Here is a 17,424-nt window from a genome sequence, read left to right on the forward strand (position 1 = left end):
AACACTTGGTGGATGGGCGTCTCTCGACGTCGGCATACTTAGAGTATAGAATCCCTCCTATGAGCCTCTAGATCTAAGGAAGGCAGTGAGAAAATATGCCATGGTGGAAGGCGACAACAACCGGTGAGGCTTCGTCCCTATATCACACCAACTGAACATCATCCAGGACAACTTTTCAGGAGACTAATGACTACACCAGGCATACCGACCAAGTAAAAGAGTAGCGTTTCATCAGGTGTGGAAATACAAGAAGTGTCACTAAGGTCCAGCGGTTACAGACATGGATGGGGAACAGGGATCGTTCGATAACCCCCCTGAATGGCTTCATCCAAAGCAATCGTGAAACCCTACCTCAGGATAGCGCAAAATCGAAGGAAAGTACTTCTAATAAAAACGGATGGCTTCATAATACAGGCAAGAATGTTGTTATCTCATGTCTTTTGCTCACGGGGTGGTCCCTGTGATGATTATCTTCTTTGCTTAGATACTTGTGACTATGTGCGACTCTCATGTGACTTTTTTTAATGTATTTGTTATCTGACAAAGGTTCTTAATAGACATGGGATAAGGATGAAAGGCGTCTAACCGGTTCTTCGGTTTAGCCTTTTGCTTCTTCCCCTACAGTAATAAACCCCTCCATCTCCGGCTTGTGGTAGCAGGCGGCGCCGGTGGCCAGATAGCCACAGGACATGATCTCAGGGTGAGTCTGAGTCAGGACATGGGCGAGGTCCAATGGATACAGCAAAATTCAACCAATTGAGCAGTCCATCTATTCCGCATCCTGAGCACCATCAGCCTTCTTGGCCTTCTTCTTCTTGTTCTTGTTCTTCGACGATCCAGTGGATTTCGAGAGCGGGAGCTCAAGGATCTTGAGGATTTCTTCGTCCTCGATTTTCTTGTCCGACTTGATCTTCTCAAAGTCGGGCGTAGCAGGAGCAGCCAGCTTGGTGATACCGTTCTTGGTAATCGCTGTGACGCGTGTGAGTGAATGGTTCAAGGTCTATGGATGTCTACACAATAGCCATCCAAATGAGTGGTCTGGACTCACCAATTGTAGTCAGGTAGCGGGAAACCGCAGAGTTATCGGCCTCACCGGCAGGCTCGTATTGCCGTAGGACACCTCCACGGACACACTCTAGGACACCGACCTTGGCGGCTTTCTCGTCATCGAGCTGTCGCAAGCTGAAGGGGAACTGGCCGAACTTCTTGACGACCTCGGAAAGAACCTGTCGAGAGCTGGGTCTCTTGAGCTGGTATGTCGTAGTGGTACGACGGTGCAGGGTGGAGCGGTGGTCCAGGTTCTTCACTTTTCCGGATCCAAGAGACAGGCCCATCTCAACACCCCAAACCTCACCAACGTCAGGGATACCGTCGCCCCTTGTGCTGTTGGCGCTGGGGGAAAGAATGATCTTCTTCTCGGCTTCAATCTCATTGCGCTCGAATTGCCAGGTGGTTGTGTTCTCAACGACGTTGAGGTCGTAGATCTTGGCGACCTTCTCGATCAGCTGGGAAATGCGAGCCTGGGTAGGAGCGCGCTCGGCGGCGGCCTTCTTCTTCTCTTCCTCGGATCCAGTAGCGAGGAGGCCGGGGGGCGCCATGAGTCTCAGAAGTAGCTCGTTGGCGTAGTAAGTGGCGTGGATCAGGTCGGCCTCGCGACCGGTAACCTCAGACTTGCCGACAACGACCATGTCGCAAACAATGGTTCCGAATCCATCGATCTGAGCACCAAGCTGGATCTTGGCGATTTCACCGGCCTTCAGGGTTATCTCGGCCTCCTGGGTGTCCGATACCAGGGGAGTGTACGGGGTCACATAGGAGCTGGGAGAAACAGTCGTTGGGTGACCAATACCTGCAACAAAGGCAGGTCAGTACACGGCTCGGGAGCCCTTCAAGCCTTGGGCAAGGTAATGGAGGGGGCTCGCAACGCACCCTTTGTAATCTTCTTGCCCTTGTAGACCTTAGCAAGCTCCTCGTCCAGGATCTTATCACCCTGCTGGCAGATTTCGACGATCTTGGCGCCCTCAACACATAGCGCTAGAGAACTCAGATTAGACTTGTCACTTCAGGATAGGGTTTGGGACGGCGTTAGAGCTCGGGCAACACACCTGAGACAGCCTCGACGACCTTGTGCGAAATCTGGGCAGCGGTCTTGTACTTGGTAAGCGTATCGGGGTTGTTCAAGGTGTAGTCTGGAAGCAATCCAATAAGTGGTTAGCTGGTACTGTTGCGACGAGCACACTGAAACAGTGTCAATGCAAGAATAAGGGCATCCGGCTTGAGAAGAGAAACAGATGTGAAGAATTTCACGGGCGAGTCCCGCGGACGGCTGGGTGCAGCGGCTCTGCCTGCCTCGTCCGGTTATGACGATGATGAAGCAAGCGGGAAGCCCACAAACGCGGAGCTTTTTCACACAGCAGAAGAGGGGCACTGCTAAGCAGTCAACACTTACCAACCTCGGTGGTCTGGGGGGTCTGGGTTTCGGCCATTGTAAATGGATTCAAACTCGCACTGGCGCGAGGAGGTGACAGGCAACAAGGCTCAAAATCAGCAGTCGTGCGGAGGTGGAGGAGGAGGAAAATTAGCCAGCTTCGTCGGCCAGATAATGAGGTATGGAGCTGAAGTCAGTCGTGTGCACTGAAAGTACCCATTACGTATCATGGTTACAGAGTTGGCGGGGCTCTGGCTAAGAGCTCCTGTGAGTGCGCCGGGAGGGGCCAAGCCTTGGGTAGGGCTTTGTATGGCAATTACCGTTTCTTACCAGACCGCCCACTTTCCCGTCGATTTTCTCGCCTGCCAGTGAGGCAGAGTGAGGCACTCATGCTGATGTCACTCCGTATCCGGCCGTGCCTTGTTATTTTCTATTTTGGGGCGATTCGTACACTGATACCGATCTTACCGATATCCTACAACGACCCCGGTGGCAAATTCAACTAGAGGAAAAACAAATGCATATCCTCCACTAATGCTGTTCTGAGACCTCAACGTGTCAGATGAGGAATACGTCACGCGAGTTGATTACAGCCTGCAACTTCTCGTGCTAGTAAGGCGCTTGGTAGCCTGGACCGTCAACATCTTGCACTTGAGGAATAATCGCTGCTCTCATTGGATGCTACTTGAGTCTACAATGTTCCTAGCAAGTACTCCACCAAGCTTATACAAGCCATGGACTGTCCGTAGGGCATGGCTGTCAAAGGCACATTCTTATAGAACTCCAGGGTATCGCCGATTGCAGTACCAAAGCTGGTGTTCTTGAGTTCTCCTTGCTCATCCACCGCACCAAAGACAGCCGCAATTGCCTTCTGAGCTACGGGCCTGAACTTGTCGCTGATGTAGCGTTTCCTCACAGCCTTGAGAATGCCGTAAGCGAACCCGGCGGTGGCGGAGGCCTCCACATATGAGTCTTCATGGTCCAACAGCGTACGCCAGTACCCCTCTTTTGTTTGTAGACGCTGCAATGCCTCTACCTGCGCCAGGAGAGTGTCGATCAGGTGGATGCGGATGGGATCACTAGGTTCCAAGTCCAATAATTCAATGAAATCGGGGATAACGATGGTAATCCAGCTATTGCCGCGACCCCAAAGGGCTCGAGCAAAGTTGTGACCTCCGTCTTCGAATGTCCACCCGTGGAAGAAGAGGCCTGTCCGAGTATCGAAAAGATATTTGATATGCACAAGGAACTGGCGCTTTGCCTCGGCGATATATGCAGGTCGATTCAGCAACTTCCCGATTTTGGCCAACGGCATAACCGTCATCATTAGCGTGTCATCCCAGAGCTGCTGGTAGTTGTCGGTTAGGTATGTGATATGCTGCATGCCCCCGAATCGGGTTCGCTCCAGATCGTACATTGCCCATTCGGCCCATGCATCTAGCCAGGGAAGATAGGTCGAGTTTCCGGTGTGCTCGTAGAGGTACGCCAACGTCAGGAACGGTGACATGGTATTGATATTCTTTGTCGTGCCACCTTCAGCGAATCGCGCGGCGAACCACTCCTCAATAATGGTAAGGTATTTCTTATCATTTGTCATCTCATAGTATTTCCAGATTCCATAGAGGCCGATTCCATGCGTCCAGTCCCAGCCTGTCCAGGATTTGGTGTCAACAATGCGCCCATCTTCAAGATGATGGATGAATTGGCCGCTCGTGTCTCTGATATTGATGAGGTTATGGATGAGGCGGTTGATCGTCTCATGGGCCTGGGGAGGGGTAAACGACATATTTATTAGCGATGTAAAGGTGAGATGCTGTAGAAGAACCAGTCTCGTCCCAGGTTACTTATTTATGGCCCCGACCTGTAGCTGTCAAGTAGACAGGGCCGCCTGAAGTGGTATTTTTTGCGAAAGAGAGGGGGCTGTTGGGCATCTGCAGGACCCCAAGAGCTCCAAGTTGGAGACCACCACGCACCAGTCTGCGCGATTCATGTACTGCCATCCCTCGCCTTGGGATCATCTAGCGCTTTTCCGATTCAGACGGACCTTTTTCCCTTCCTTTTCTCCCTCCAACGGGTCTAGTCCCTACCCAGTAATTTTCCCGAGTGTAAGCATCTGCTCTCCAAGCAAATGCGGGTTAATATACCTACATAGTCCAGAGGTACCATTAGCATTAAAGGAAATATAAGCGGCATGGCATACTGGTAGTAAAGGCCGGGGTACGGGATCTGGGGTCTGGGGTAATCCTATTGAGGACGAACAATGTTGATAAAAGGCGAGTCCCTCCCTTCGCATTTCATCGTGCCCTACACCCCTATCCCTATCTATTTTTCAGAGAAGGGATTTCTTCATTGCCTTGATCCTATTCATAATGGCCGATGACGCTCAGCCTTCTAGGGCGGCCAAGGATGCTCCAGATGAGCCGAGTCTGGAGCAAGTCCTCTCCGAAGGAGCCATAGATAAGCAGACTGTCGACTATTCGCGTGTCGACAATGAAGTCCAGCAGTACGCCGGCCAGGAATCCACCCCAATCGATGAAGCAACAAACAAGCGTCTACGCAAAATGATCGACCGACGCGTGCTGATAGTCATGATCCTTACCTACTTCCTGCAGGCGCTGGATAAAGGGACAATGTCCTTTGCTTCTATTATGGGGATCAGAGAATATGCTGGCTTGGAGAATGGCCAGAAGGTTCCTAGATTCTATCACCACTAATACTCCATGTACTAATCGTGGGCAGTACTCTTGGTTAACGACCTGCATCTACATCGCCGTCCTTGTTGTTGAATACCCGACGAATCTGATTATCCAGCGCGTTCCGATTGCCAAATACCTGAGTCTTAATATTGTTCTATGGGGTGCCATTCTTGCTTTACACTCTGTCTGCAAAAGTTTCCCTAGTTTACTTGCTGTTCGCACGCTGCTGGGTATCTTTGAGGCTGCTTGTCAACCCTCATTTGTGCTACTTTCTAGTATGTGGTACAAACGGCATGAACAAGCAGAAATTGTCACCTACTGGTAGGTGCCAGGACTCGGTCTCTGTGTTAGTCCAATCGGCTTACAGGGAATAGGTATATGATGAATGGTGGTCAACAAGTAGTTGGCGGCCTCTTGGCTTACTGCTTCAGTCTTATTGGCAACGATTACCATATCAAGTCCTTTCAGGCTCTCTTCCTGACATATGGGTGTATTTCTGTGCTATGGGGCATCTTCGTGATCCACTGGATGCCTGATTCACCCATGCGCGCCAAATGCTTTAATGAGGACGATAAACGCCTGATGATCGAGCGCGTTCGATCCAACCAGACAGGACTGCAGAATAAACAGTTTCGCGCCTATCAGGTTTTGGAAGCATTCCGAGATCCCCAGGTTTACTGCTATATGGCAATCCAGATCTTCACTACACTTCCAACCAGTGGATTGGCCAACTTTGCCAATATAATCATTGAAAGCTTTGACTTTACTGTGCTACAGACTCAGCTGTTATCAATGGTCCTTGGGTTCTATATTATTATTGTGCTGTTCACAACCTTGTTCTTGATCAAGAAGACCGGCCAAAACCTGTATATTATGCTGGGATTTATTATACCGTATGTCCCTGGCCCTTGGCTGGCTTCTTTTCCGTCTGCTGGCTCTCCTTATACTTCTATCCAATTGCACAACTAACATATTCAGGTCATATGTTGGCACCATCGTCTTAATGACTGTGGAAAATACTAATTTTGCCACAAAGATTGGACTCCTAGTTAGCTACTACATCACCATGTCGTTTTGGGCTGCTCAGACACTGGGTTTATCCATGGTCTCTAGAAATATCGGCGGTGCGACCAAAAAGTCCGTTGTTATCGCGACGACCTTTGTTTCCTGGGCCGTTGGAAATTCCATCGGTACTATCCATCCATTTTATCTATCTCAATTCAGGGTGTATAGAACGATTTGCTAACCTCAGCAGGTCCTCAAGTCTTCCTTGATAACGATGCCCCTCGCTACCTCACTGCCTTTGGCGTACACTTGGGCTGTTACGTTTGTTTAACATTTGCGGTCATATTTCTGCGAATGTACCTGTCCATACAGAATAAGAAGAAAGACCGCATGCTTCTTGAAGCAGGTCTTGATCCCAACGAGGAAAATCTGGCGCATGCATTTGAAGACCGCACTGATCAGGAGAATCTTCACTTCCGGTACATGTACTAGAGATGGATCTTGAATAAGTTTTTTCGTTACATATTGCTTTATTCAATGCTTAGAATGAGATATATAAAAAAGGTCCCTAAATCAGTATCTTGAAACTAATCTAAGACCTTGTGGTCGTCGTGTATGCGACTAGCTTATCGCAAAAATATATAGTTTGCGATAGGCGAATCTCTTAACATAATATTTCCGGCCATAACTTTGTACCACTCAATTTGAATATCCCAAGCTCGTATAGAAAACGCATTACAGGGGATTATAAAAATGTCTAACTGAGTACAAAGACGACCACCTAAGATCAAGGTCACATCAGTCCCCTCTCCAACGAGCCGCGGGGTTGCGTCATGGCGTTTCCTCCTCACTTGCAACCTCACTGCAATTCGAAAAAGTTGAATTTCCCTTACCCAAATGATCACAGCTGAATCAAACATGATGCTGGACAGTACGGGGATTCCTTTGCGCATCCTAACGAAAAACATTCGGTATGACACCGGTTCTTCTCCGTTCAAAAAGGAGCGACCTTGGAATGAGCGAGCACCGCGCATCCTCAGCGAGCTCCACTACAACGCTCGCAACTTGGATGCATTCATATGTCTACAAGAGGCCCTTGACCATCAGCTCATTGATCTATTATCTGGGTTAAACTCGAGCGATTCCACCACATCGGAAGCCGGTGCCGGAGCTTGGGCCTACATTGGCGTTGGTCGAAATGATGGCTACAAAGCTGGCGAATATTCACCCATATTTTATCGTCCTTCGGTCTGGGAGCTTCGGCAGTGGGAGACCGTCTGGCTCTCCGAGACGCCAAATGTCCCATCGAAAGGTTGGGATGCTGCATCGATTCGCATCGTGACCATTGGTGTCTTCACTCATCATGTCAGCCGCCGAACAGTTCTCGCCCTGAACACCCATCTAGATGACCAAGGATCCCGCTCGCGGTTTGAGGCGGCCCATATCATCTTGCGGAAGATCGAAGAGTACCGAACTGGGCGCCTCGGGCATATAATCTCGGGCGTCTTCCTGGCGGGCGACTTGAACAGTGAAGAGTCTCAAGAAGCACACTCGGTATTGACGGCCAAGGAGTCCCCGCTGCTTGACTCCGCAGAATTGGTGAACAAGGCCGATTCGTACGGCAACCACATTACATGGACGGGGTTTGGATACGAGCCGGAGGAGCCCTCACGAATCGATTACGTCTTTCTGGGGCCTGCTCAGGCTGTGGATAGCGAGAGTCGTCGCCGTGGCCTTCCCTGGGGGGTTGAAGGGTATGCAGTCTTGGCAAACCAGTTCGATGATGGCGTGTTCAACTCGGATCATCGGGCGGTGGTGGTTGATGTGAGTTTACGCAACTGAACTTTTGAAGTTGGGGTGATCATCCCCTGGAGCCATCAGCATGCATATTTTCATGTACTCGTAAGCATCCTGCAGCCTGGAATAATGCACGGGCGAGCTGATGTCCTCCTCTGTAAGAAGTTTGTACGACCGGACGAAATCGGTATTGTGTCTTACGGACTGGAGAAGCGGCTGTCATGCTAAGGGCACAAGCCGCCCTTGACTATACCGTTTATGGTATGGTTGGAGTCACATGATAGTCTGGGAGAGCGAGAGACATCTGGTCACGTGCTATAAAATACCACCATTTACGGTTATAATACAGTAACAATGGTAAATGGACTGGCGCTCTGATGAGGCAGGATGGAGGTAAAAGAGTGTCTGAATGGCTTCAAAAAGGCTCTAGGGTCTTTTCTCGGATTCTGCTTTGAAAGCGCTGTTTCTCGGGCTGCTTGCTCGCCTCCAGTCTTCCCCCCAGCTGTCCTCTGTCTTGCCATTCGGAAACCGCTTGTAACGGACAAAACGCCGCTCCAGCTTTTCTTCCTCTCGCAGCGCTTCACCCTCCCTCTCTCTTTTCCTCTCTTTGCCCCTGACGTCCTGTCGCAGAACGCGGCTCATCCAAACAAGCTCTGACACCCACCGTTTGGAAGCAACTTTAAGTGTGAAGTTTTAGTTTTTTCTAGAGTCAAAGGAAGACAGTTGCCATTGGCCTCGTCGAGACGCGCCGTGACCTCGGTGCGCCGTCAGCTGATCCCGCCGCTCCTTTCCGGGCGCTGTTTCTCTCTCGCGAAAGACCCAGACCAGACCCGGCACGCAGACCCATAGAGTGCTTCGTTCGGCCCTGGAGCCTCTTTGCTCGTTACTATAATTCGCGGTTAGTATTCTACTTTATATCTCAATCTATTTTCCCTCTTGCTTGCACTTACCCTTAATTATTGCGCTTTTGCTTTGGAATGCGGCCCCCTCATCGGGGTCATTGCATTGGGTCTGCGTGGCTGGCTCCTCTTTGCCCTACCGAGGATGTTGCGACGCTACGTCTCCCTGGCCATCTAAATGATGGTCTATTTGCGATGATTCCGCGTCATGCTTTTCTTGCCTTTAGATGATCGCGTTTCACGGCTCTGTTTGTTGCGCTGTCGCGTCCGTTCTGCGATGACTCTGAGCAGAGAAAAGCTTGTACTCAAGACTAATGTACTTTGTCACAGCTCCAGAATCATTTCTTCCAAAGAATGCTGTCATAATATATTCTCGATCTCTTTCTTTTCGGTTTTCACGTCTTCAATTGGTTGCGAGTGAATCCTACCGTGTCTCGTTTGGAAAGTGTTGCGGTCGGTCGTGATTATATTCAGGAATAATGCCTTTCCCCGATCCATCCCAGTCTGGGATGACCGACGCGCAATCAGACTCAATTCACAATAACTCGGACTTACTGGATGGAGCTGCCGACTTCGATAATGATGTCGATACCTCCCTTCTCGTGGACCACGGAATAGAAGGACCAGATACGATCGAGGAAGGGAAGCAGAATGCGAAGGCTGTTCTTGCGGCATCCGGCGTGACATTACCCAAACCAGAGTCGAGCAATGATGCGTCTAACGCCAATTCTTCACCGGATTCGCAGAAGGGCAGTGCCAATGGAACCGCGTCCGGAAAAAAGCGATCGCGAGATGGAGCCCTTGTTCAGACCTCCACCTCCAGCAATGCCCTGCCCGTACGCGTACGAGAGACCCCTGTAGAAAGGGTACTACTGGATGAATACGTCAACCGGGAATTCAGCCATTCTGCTCTGACAGCATGGCAAAGTCCGAGCCAACAGCTACAGCAAGAAAAGCGCGCGGAACGCGATTATTACCTTACTTTACGACGGGAAAACCATATGAACCCTGCCGCTCTTTACGGTGTTGGCTACGAAGGGTTTGGAAATGTCCGTACCGACTTGCGCAATCAACACCCACAATTGCTATATCCCGCCCACCGACGCCGTCCTGGCAATCGGAAGACACGCGAGCTTCGAGTTTCGCGGAAAGATTTAAAAACTCAGAACGAACAACTTGAAAATCTGGTACCAGTTCGGTTGGATATTGATTGGGAGAAAGTGAAAATCCGGGATACCTTCACGTGGAACCTCCATGACCGTGTTGTTTCGCCTGACCTATTCGCGGAGAAACTCGTGGAGGACCTAGGTCTTCCACTCGAGTCGTGTGGCCCGCTGATACGAATTATCTCACAGAGCATCCAGGAGCAGCTTTGTGACTATTACCCGCATCTAAATATCGAAGAGGAGGCTCTCGATCCCCACCTCCCATACAGCGCGTACAAAAACGACGAAATGCGCATTGTGGTCAAATTAAACATCACCATTGGTCAGAATACTTTGGTTGATCAATTTGAATGGGATATCAACGACCCTCACAATAGCCCTGAAGAATTCGCCGCGCGAATGACGAATGATCTTTCCCTTTCCGGAGAATTTACAACAGCAATTGCCCATTCAATTCGTGAGCAGTCACAACTATTTACCAAATCGCTCTATATTCTCTCACATCCTTTCGACGGACGTCCCGTTGACGACCCAGACCTGAAGATGGCCTTCTTGCCTACACCACTTCTCTCATCCTTCCGACCCTTCCAGGCCGCAAAGGAATTCACGCCGTATCTCTACGAACTTAATGAAGCGGAACTTGAGCGGACAGAGGTATCGTTCCAGAGAGATCAACGGCGACAGAAACGGTCTGTCAATCGTCGCGGTGGGCCAGCTTTACCCGACCTCAAAGACCGCCAGCGAACAATTCGCACCCTGCTGGTATCGTCTGTCATCCCGAATACAGCTTCTTCACTAGAAGAGAGTAACGTCTTGAAACGGTCTGGGACGAGCCGCCGACGTACCACAGTTGGGCTACGGGATGGAGGTGACGAGTCAGACGAGTCAGATAGCGATGAGTCCTCCTTGGTTGGATCTCCCGCTATTGGTCCTCATCTGGCTCAAGGCACGGCACGCACGAGAGGCATGCGAGGAGCTGCTACCGCAGCACATGCAGCCCTACGTGCGAATCTAGGCCAGTCCGCAACTCCTGAACCTCACCATGAACCTCGAGTCTCGTCTCGCAGGCGTGACTACCGCGAAGAAACGCCCGAAGAGCCGGAGAGGCTGGTTGTAACGCTCAAGATTTCACGTGAAAAGTTTCGCCAATTTATTGCCAATGGCTTTAAAATCAACCCTAACGTCCCTAGCTCTACAGCGGTAACGCAGGCCACATCCCAACGAAGTACACCGCAGGTCCACACACCAACCCTAAACTCAACACCAACTCCCTCCCAAACCCACCAAGCTCGGTTATCAAGCGCCGGTCGCCCGGGCCCTATCCAGCACCTTGGGGCTGTAGAAGCGCCTAATCCTCCTCAACCAGGCGTCTCTGGGGTACGTAAATGAAAGCCCCGCTTTCCCTCGAACCGAAGGCCCCCAACTGCTAGAGGAATAATGCTGAATATGAGGCACCGTACTGATGGTTTCTATTCTAGCCCCCGCCTCCGAGTTGGCTAGTAGCAGGACTCGGTCGACTCAACCAGGCGAACCCGAATGACTCCTTCGAAGCAGTGATGCGGTATACTGCTGTGGACACGGAAACAATGCAGCCCGTGGCCAACCCTAACTCTCATCCTAGCCAGAAGTTGAAATTCCTATATCTTCCTCGTATTCGGTGTCACGACTGCCCTGGGAAACTATACACTCCTGGACCTGGCACAACCGTGGACAACTTTGAGGTCCATCTCCGAAACCGACAACACAAGGAACGCGTGGAAGAACGGATCTCGAAACCTGCTTCTGGGACCAACCCGCCTGCATAAGAACTGAATGATAGGAAAGCTCGATTTCATTTCATTCCTGACACAACAAATGTACACTTCTCTTCCTTTGTGTCTGCATTTAAACCTTCCCTTGTTTTACAACAAATCCCTCCTTTCTCTCATCTCAAATCATGTCATGTCTGATTACCGTCTCTTCCCGGTTTCAGTTTCAGTTTTGGTTTTGGTTTCTGGTCCTGGTGTATATGATTTGTGAGCGAATTAGTGGCTGTGCCTGTTCAATACCTACCTACCTACTTTGGTGACTTATCTTTTCCCATTGATTTGTCCTTTTTGAGTTTCCGAGCTTTCGGCCACCTCCTTTGGGCCTACTATAGAAGCAACTCGTATTATCCGCCCTCGTAAAAGTACCCACGAGCTACACCAACGTAACTTGCCTTGGTCTGTTCAGAGATTCTGGATATTGAAGGATCATTCTGGCGTCCCCTAGGGTATAGTCAAATCTCATTTACTGAAGGCACCACGCAGCGGGAAGATATTCATGCGAGTAATTGAAAGGGATAGATCGTATTTTAACTACATCGAACACATTATTACATTCATTCCGTTTCGATAGTGTAAAGAAAAAGAAGTACTGCCTCCATGAAGCCAAATAAAACTAATTTGAATGATCGGGTTGGGTATTCAAACTCTGGACAGGACGAGAAACTAGTAGATCAACAATCTCAGGTCGGAATTTTAGCAGCTAGGAAGCACAAGGGAAGAGAAAGTAGAAAAAGAAAATAGAAAATCCATTCCATCAAGGAGGAGCTGCAAACAAATTGACTGACTGGGTTTCACAAGCTCACCGCATAGCTAGGTAAATAAACAAACAAGCATGAGGCAAGTTAAGAGTAGGTATGGACAAATCGAACTTGAGATCAATCGATCGAAATTGTGACGTATTCACAGACAGGGCAGGATACAGACTCATACCGAGTGTCGTATCAACGTAGATACACTAAGGTAGAGAAGGGGGGGGGAGCGAGTAAAAGCAGTGGGAGAGGGGAATATCAACCACGCCGAGAGGATCGTCGTGTTGGAAGTGTTGTGGTCGTCGGTGCCTTCTCTGAGCGTTTGGGTGTTGATTTCGGCTTCGGGACTGGGGCTGGGGACTCAGGCTCTGCATCTTCGCCGTTTTGCTTATCATTGGGCTCGTTCTCTTTTTCGGAGTCGGGACCGTCGGCTTCCTTTAGCACCTCGCTATCGGGTTCACTCAGTTCGCTTCCGTCGGATTCCTCGGCTTCATCTTCGGCTTGAGCCTCGTTCCATTCGTCCATTTCCATGTCATCTTCATCGCTGTCACGGTCTGCGTAGCTGACTCTTCGTGGGTTGCCTCTGTTGCTACGTCTCCGAGCTGCCAAACTAGTACCTTCACCCGCCGCTTCGCCATCATCTGACGACCAACCATCTCCGGCTTTCTTCTTATTCTTGGGGTTCCTTGAGGTGGCGGCAGAAGATGATTTGCGCCTACTTGAAGGTGCGTTTTGCTTCTTCACCCGCTTCGTTGCGTTGGTGCTCCCATTACCCTCGTCGGTCTTTCGCTTCTTTGCAGCGCCCTGGCTGGTTGATCCGTTCTTTGCTCGCATGGAGGATCGCACAATCCGATCGAGTCTGTCGTCGGCATCTTCCGGGAGGAAAGTCGTGTCTGCAACTTCTTGCGCCTCACGGTGACTTCCCATTGGGGCAAATATGGAGCTAGGCACACCAACCTTGCCAGGATATGTTTGGAGGATGTTGACACCACCGGCGCCCCCACCGAACCTGCGTTGCTGGGAGTAGATGTCTGCGAACCGTCGGATTGTTGCTTGTGCTAGATCAGAAAGTGTGTGCAGGCGCGTAGATATTTCATCAGAGTTCGTAATTCCATCCCGTGCTTGCTTCACACGCTGCGCGATGTGGAATATTAGGGAGAGATTATGTTCATTTGCCACCGCAGAGAGATAGAAGAGGATGTAACGAGCAAAATCTGCCAAGTCGTCCAACCTTGTCGATTCATCCAGATCAGCCGGTGGGTAATCGGGATGGTATGCGAGAAGGGATAGGAGACGTGAAAACATAGCTTCCATAACCATCTGCTTCTCGCCTTTCTTGCCATTCGTTTGTTGGGAGAAGAATGCGACCCGAGATCGCAACCACGTCAGAGTGCTATCTTTCAGCCCAATCTGGGGCTCGAATGCAAGCAAGTACGGTACGACGTACCACCGATGACCTAGCCGGGAGTTCTGCACAAGTTTCTTTTTGAGTTGGTTAATAAACCCGCTTCTGACCTCCGGAATTGGGTCTTGAGCTACAAGCGCAAGCGCGTTGAAGTCTTTCGGGGTGAGCAATTGTTCACATAGAGTGTGTGAGCCGCAGAGCTTCAGCAAAGAATTGGCAGCTAGAAGCCGCAGTCTTGACTTCTGGGCAGCCGGTGTATCTTTCTTCTTCGACAGCTCGCCAGAATTGAGGATGAGCTTATTCAAAGTGTCATAAACAGGCCCTGCGTGAGCACGGAAGTCGTCGTCACTGTCAGAGCCATCTTTGGCCCGGAGACGATTGACGATGATTTTGAGTGCCCATTCCTTGGCTGCAGTCTCATCATTGACTTCATCTGACCATGAATATTCCGAGTCTGGTGTAGGAGATCGGTTTGTTAGTAGGATTTGATTGACAGAAATCTTGATGATGGCGTCGCTCTCCTCGTCGGCCTCTCGTGGAGCAAGAAGGTTAAGTTGCGACAGCGTTGCGAGTTTCGTTAGAAATTTGTCGGAATTGTAGCTGCACTTGGAAACACATTTCTTAACGAGATCTTTGGCATACATCTCCTTCTTATCAGCTACAGCCATGAGAATTAGTACCGCATGTTTAGCAGCACGAGGTGACGGACTGTGCAGAGCATAGTCGACAAGAGCCTGGAGGAACTTGCGCTCCTTCGGTAACCTAGAGGGGAGCTTCTTTGCGAACCCAGAGCAGGCCTTGAGTATTTCCTCGGTCCCTGCAGCGCTCAATGTGGCGGCTTTTGGTGCATGTGCTTCAAGATCTTTGCACATTTCTTGCACCTGGGCCTCTAAAACCTCGGGGTTGCGTGACGAAATTTCGCGCAGCATCTCATGTGCGGGATTCGCTAACCCGTTTTCGTTTGAGCGCGAAAGGCTCATGATCGCAGGGATATGGCTTCGGTTGAAAACAACGGAGCTGCATCGATACAGCAATGGCGTTAGAGTCTCGTGCAGGATTGTGCTGTTATTGCTGGACTGTATTCTTCTTGAAAGTTCCTTAACAGCTTTGGTGACAGTGCGATAGTCACTGACGGCAGCCATTGCGAAGCGAATGAGTTGGTAGCCCCGTCGATCGTGGACCTTTGCGAACTTCCATAAGTCGGCAGATGTTCTCACTGGATCAGGAAATGTCTTCGACAAAGTGTCAATAATTTTAGTTAGTTGTGTCTTGATCTGGTCCTTGTTCTTTTCCATCACGCCGCCCTAATACCTGTTAGCTACCTGCCCCAGCTCAATGTTTCATGATTTAACTCACATTGTAGTCTTCACAGGCCTGGAGATATACTGTGACAGCCGTCCTCATGGATAGCTGCCGAGCTTGCATAGCAAAGAATACCTTCTTGGCCTTCTCATCTAGTCCTCGTAGAAGTGTGAGAATTCGACGAACGCGGATCTTGTCAACATCGGCCTCGTTTTCTGGCTCGGAGGCCTGAGAGTCCTTCTGCTTTTGAGATTGGCTCGAGCCACCTTTAGAAAGCTTGGGTTTGATCGGGGGGTAGCTGAGAGGAAGAAGGACCTCGAAAAGGACGCGATCGATACAAACGTGAATATCAAGGTCGTTGGTGTAGAAAGCGTCAAATATTTTGGAAGGCCCATCCTTTAGCAGGGACGTGACCTGTTCATTGTCTTGTTCAATCTCACCAGAGGCGACAGCCCAGGCTCGGGCCAAGATCTTCATAGCATGTTCTCGCACTTGAGGTTTCCGGTCCTTGACGCGCTCTGCAAGGATAAAAAGCAGCGAGTCTTGCGTTGAAAAGCCACCAGTAACACCTAGTTTGTTCACAATGTGAGACAAGCCGAATGTGCCAACTGCATCAACAGCTGCAAGGCGGACCCTCTCATCCGCGTCTCGAAGCATCGATGCGAGATGAGTGATAAGGGCTTGCTCCTCGTTATCACTCAAACCAGAACCACCCGCCGATGTAAGGATGATTCGACCTACACCAGTAGCCCAGGAGGCACGCACTGAAGCCGACTTGTCTAGTCGCCGACTCAAAAAGCTGTCATACGCGGAGCTGTGTGCTTGTGAGAAGGGCTTCGGGGAGAAAGGCATAAGAAGGACATTCGGCTGGGGGATTGATCGGGTGTATTCATCCAATGCCACCTGCGGGTAGGCAGCAGGGTCCATCGGCAGAGGAGGGGGTGGCCCAGAAACTCCAGTTCCGGATGTCAGGTCGCCGATGGTTTGCGTTGCCAACAAACGCAACGACATCGACTCGGCGGACAGCTCTGCTTCTAATTGAGGAACCACATTCTGCAGGACGTCGGGACACGCTCTCCAGAGTTCTCGAATTAACCGATGCGCTTTGCTCAGCTCCTTGATATCTTCACCCTCTTCGTCTGAATCGTCGAGGTTTGGCTTGCGATGGGATTGCTTCGAAGGGCCGCTCCTCTTTCCGGCAGAGGAGGCATCAATGATGACATTGTTGAAATACTGGCTGATGTGGCTCGTCATTCTTTCTGGGCAAGCCTGACAGATCGCTTTGGCCATGTTGTAAGCAGGCGGGTAGTCCTTCAAAAGAAGCGTCTCCTGTTTTTCATCTACCTCAGTCTCGGGCTTCTTTCCCTTTCTCACAGGCCCTTCCAAGACACGGGGGTCGATGCGCAAGAACTGCGCTACTATAACGTCCACCACATCAGGCGCAAGAACGGGTGATTCGTCGATTACTGTCACCAAGAGGCGGGTCATATCGTACTCGACGTTCTTGGCGACTGGCTCGCCGGTCGAGGCCTTGGCCGAGCCTGCGACAATATCGAAGCAGCTTGTAAAAAGCGGAACAATCAATGTGTCCGGATGATCCAAATCAGTCATAAGAACCACACTCTTGACTTCCGCCAGGGAATTTAAGACGTAGATGTGTTGGGCATTATATGGGTTAGAGGGATCGCCCAGCGACGGAATAATCGACGACACTATACAAGTAAAGATATCCTATTACGCAGGGAAAAGTTAGTTATAGATGTCGCGCACCGATATATCATAAAATCTGAAGACGGCGGAGAGGTCGCACCTTGAGTTGATTCGCCGTAAAAGGCGCGTCAGGCGCACAGAGGCGCAACACATCCACAATGCAGCATATCGCCCAGGCTCGAACGCCCTTATCCTTATGCCCTAGAAGCTGAGTAGCGGCCAGCTCCTGCGAGACCTTCCTAAGAGACTCCTTCTCAATCTCCTCTTGTTCGAACTTGCGCAACTCCTGCGCCAGTGTCTGCAGACGCTGTAGCAAGTCCGCGATCGGAATTGCGGAGCGTCCAACGCGCCAGGAAAGCGGCTCATTGAATTTCAGATGGCGAAGAGCGCCGGAAGGCTCCTCAGGTTCCACGGCCTCCGTGGCCACGGAGGGGCCTTGACGTGTGCGCGCAGGCATCG

The 17,424-nt window shown here is 50.5% G+C and overlaps 6 protein-coding genes across 6 annotated transcripts; 3 read left to right on the plus strand and 3 right to left on the minus strand.

The window, feature by feature from the left end:
* Positions 1 to 401: 401 nt before the first annotated feature.
* Positions 402 to 2,674, minus strand: ASPVEDRAFT_38776 (curved DNA-binding protein (42 kDa protein)). The gene is made up of 5 exons (XM_040811779.1): positions 2,450 to 2,674; positions 2,106 to 2,189; positions 1,930 to 2,034; positions 1,049 to 1,849; positions 402 to 969 (listed from the first exon to the last, which is right to left on the minus strand). Exons 1-5 carry the CDS (start codon positions 2,484 to 2,486, stop codon positions 770 to 772), a joined length of 1,227 nt encoding a protein of 408 aa, XP_040665114.1. The 5' UTR covers positions 2,487 to 2,674; the 3' UTR covers positions 402 to 769.
* Positions 2,675 to 3,119: 445 nt separating this feature from the next.
* ASPVEDRAFT_50821 (glycoside hydrolase family 88/105 protein) lies at positions 3,120 to 4,214 on the minus strand (the record flags this gene model as incomplete). The annotated part of the gene is made up of 1 exon (XM_040814374.1): positions 3,120 to 4,214. The coding sequence occupies one exon, from the start codon at positions 4,212 to 4,214 to the stop codon at positions 3,120 to 3,122; it is 1,095 nt and encodes a 364-aa protein (XP_040665115.1).
* Positions 4,215 to 4,537: 323 nt separating this feature from the next.
* On the plus strand, positions 4,538 to 6,824 carry ASPVEDRAFT_509132 (uncharacterized protein). The gene is made up of 5 exons (XM_040814396.1): positions 4,538 to 5,118; positions 5,168 to 5,445; positions 5,499 to 6,017; positions 6,103 to 6,314; positions 6,380 to 6,824. The coding sequence occupies exons 1-5, from the start codon at positions 4,798 to 4,800 to the stop codon at positions 6,619 to 6,621; spliced, it is 1,572 nt and encodes a 523-aa protein (XP_040665116.1). The 5' UTR covers positions 4,538 to 4,797; the 3' UTR covers positions 6,622 to 6,824.
* Positions 6,825 to 7,047: 223 nt separating this feature from the next.
* ASPVEDRAFT_50823 (endonuclease/exonuclease/phosphatase family protein) lies at positions 7,048 to 7,971 on the plus strand (the record flags this gene model as incomplete). The annotated part of the gene is made up of 1 exon (XM_040814375.1): positions 7,048 to 7,971. One exon carries the CDS (start codon positions 7,048 to 7,050, stop codon positions 7,969 to 7,971), a length of 924 nt encoding a protein of 307 aa, XP_040665117.1.
* A 1,333-nt stretch (positions 7,972 to 9,304) lies between these two features.
* On the plus strand, positions 9,305 to 11,796 carry ASPVEDRAFT_26170 (SWI/SNF chromatin-remodeling complex subunit SNF5; the record flags this gene model as incomplete). Its single annotated transcript, XM_040809866.1, has 2 exons — positions 9,305 to 11,368; positions 11,470 to 11,796. 2 exons carry the CDS (start codon positions 9,305 to 9,307, stop codon positions 11,794 to 11,796), a joined length of 2,391 nt encoding a protein of 796 aa, XP_040665118.1.
* A 1,010-nt stretch (positions 11,797 to 12,806) lies between these two features.
* Positions 12,807 to 17,422, minus strand: ASPVEDRAFT_123509 (sister chromatid cohesion factor PDS5; the record flags this gene model as incomplete). Its single annotated transcript, XM_040806089.1, has 3 exons — positions 12,807 to 15,257; positions 15,310 to 16,986; positions 17,066 to 17,422. 3 exons carry the CDS (start codon positions 17,420 to 17,422, stop codon positions 12,807 to 12,809), a joined length of 4,485 nt encoding a protein of 1,494 aa, XP_040665119.1.
* Between the last annotated feature and the right edge of the window lie 2 nt (positions 17,423 to 17,424).

Source organism: Aspergillus versicolor (assembly GCF_001890125.1).
Source record: "Aspergillus versicolor CBS 583.65 unplaced genomic scaffold ASPVEscaffold_2, whole genome shotgun sequence".
Classification (NCBI taxonomy): domain Eukaryota; kingdom Fungi; phylum Ascomycota; class Eurotiomycetes; order Eurotiales; family Aspergillaceae; genus Aspergillus; species Aspergillus versicolor.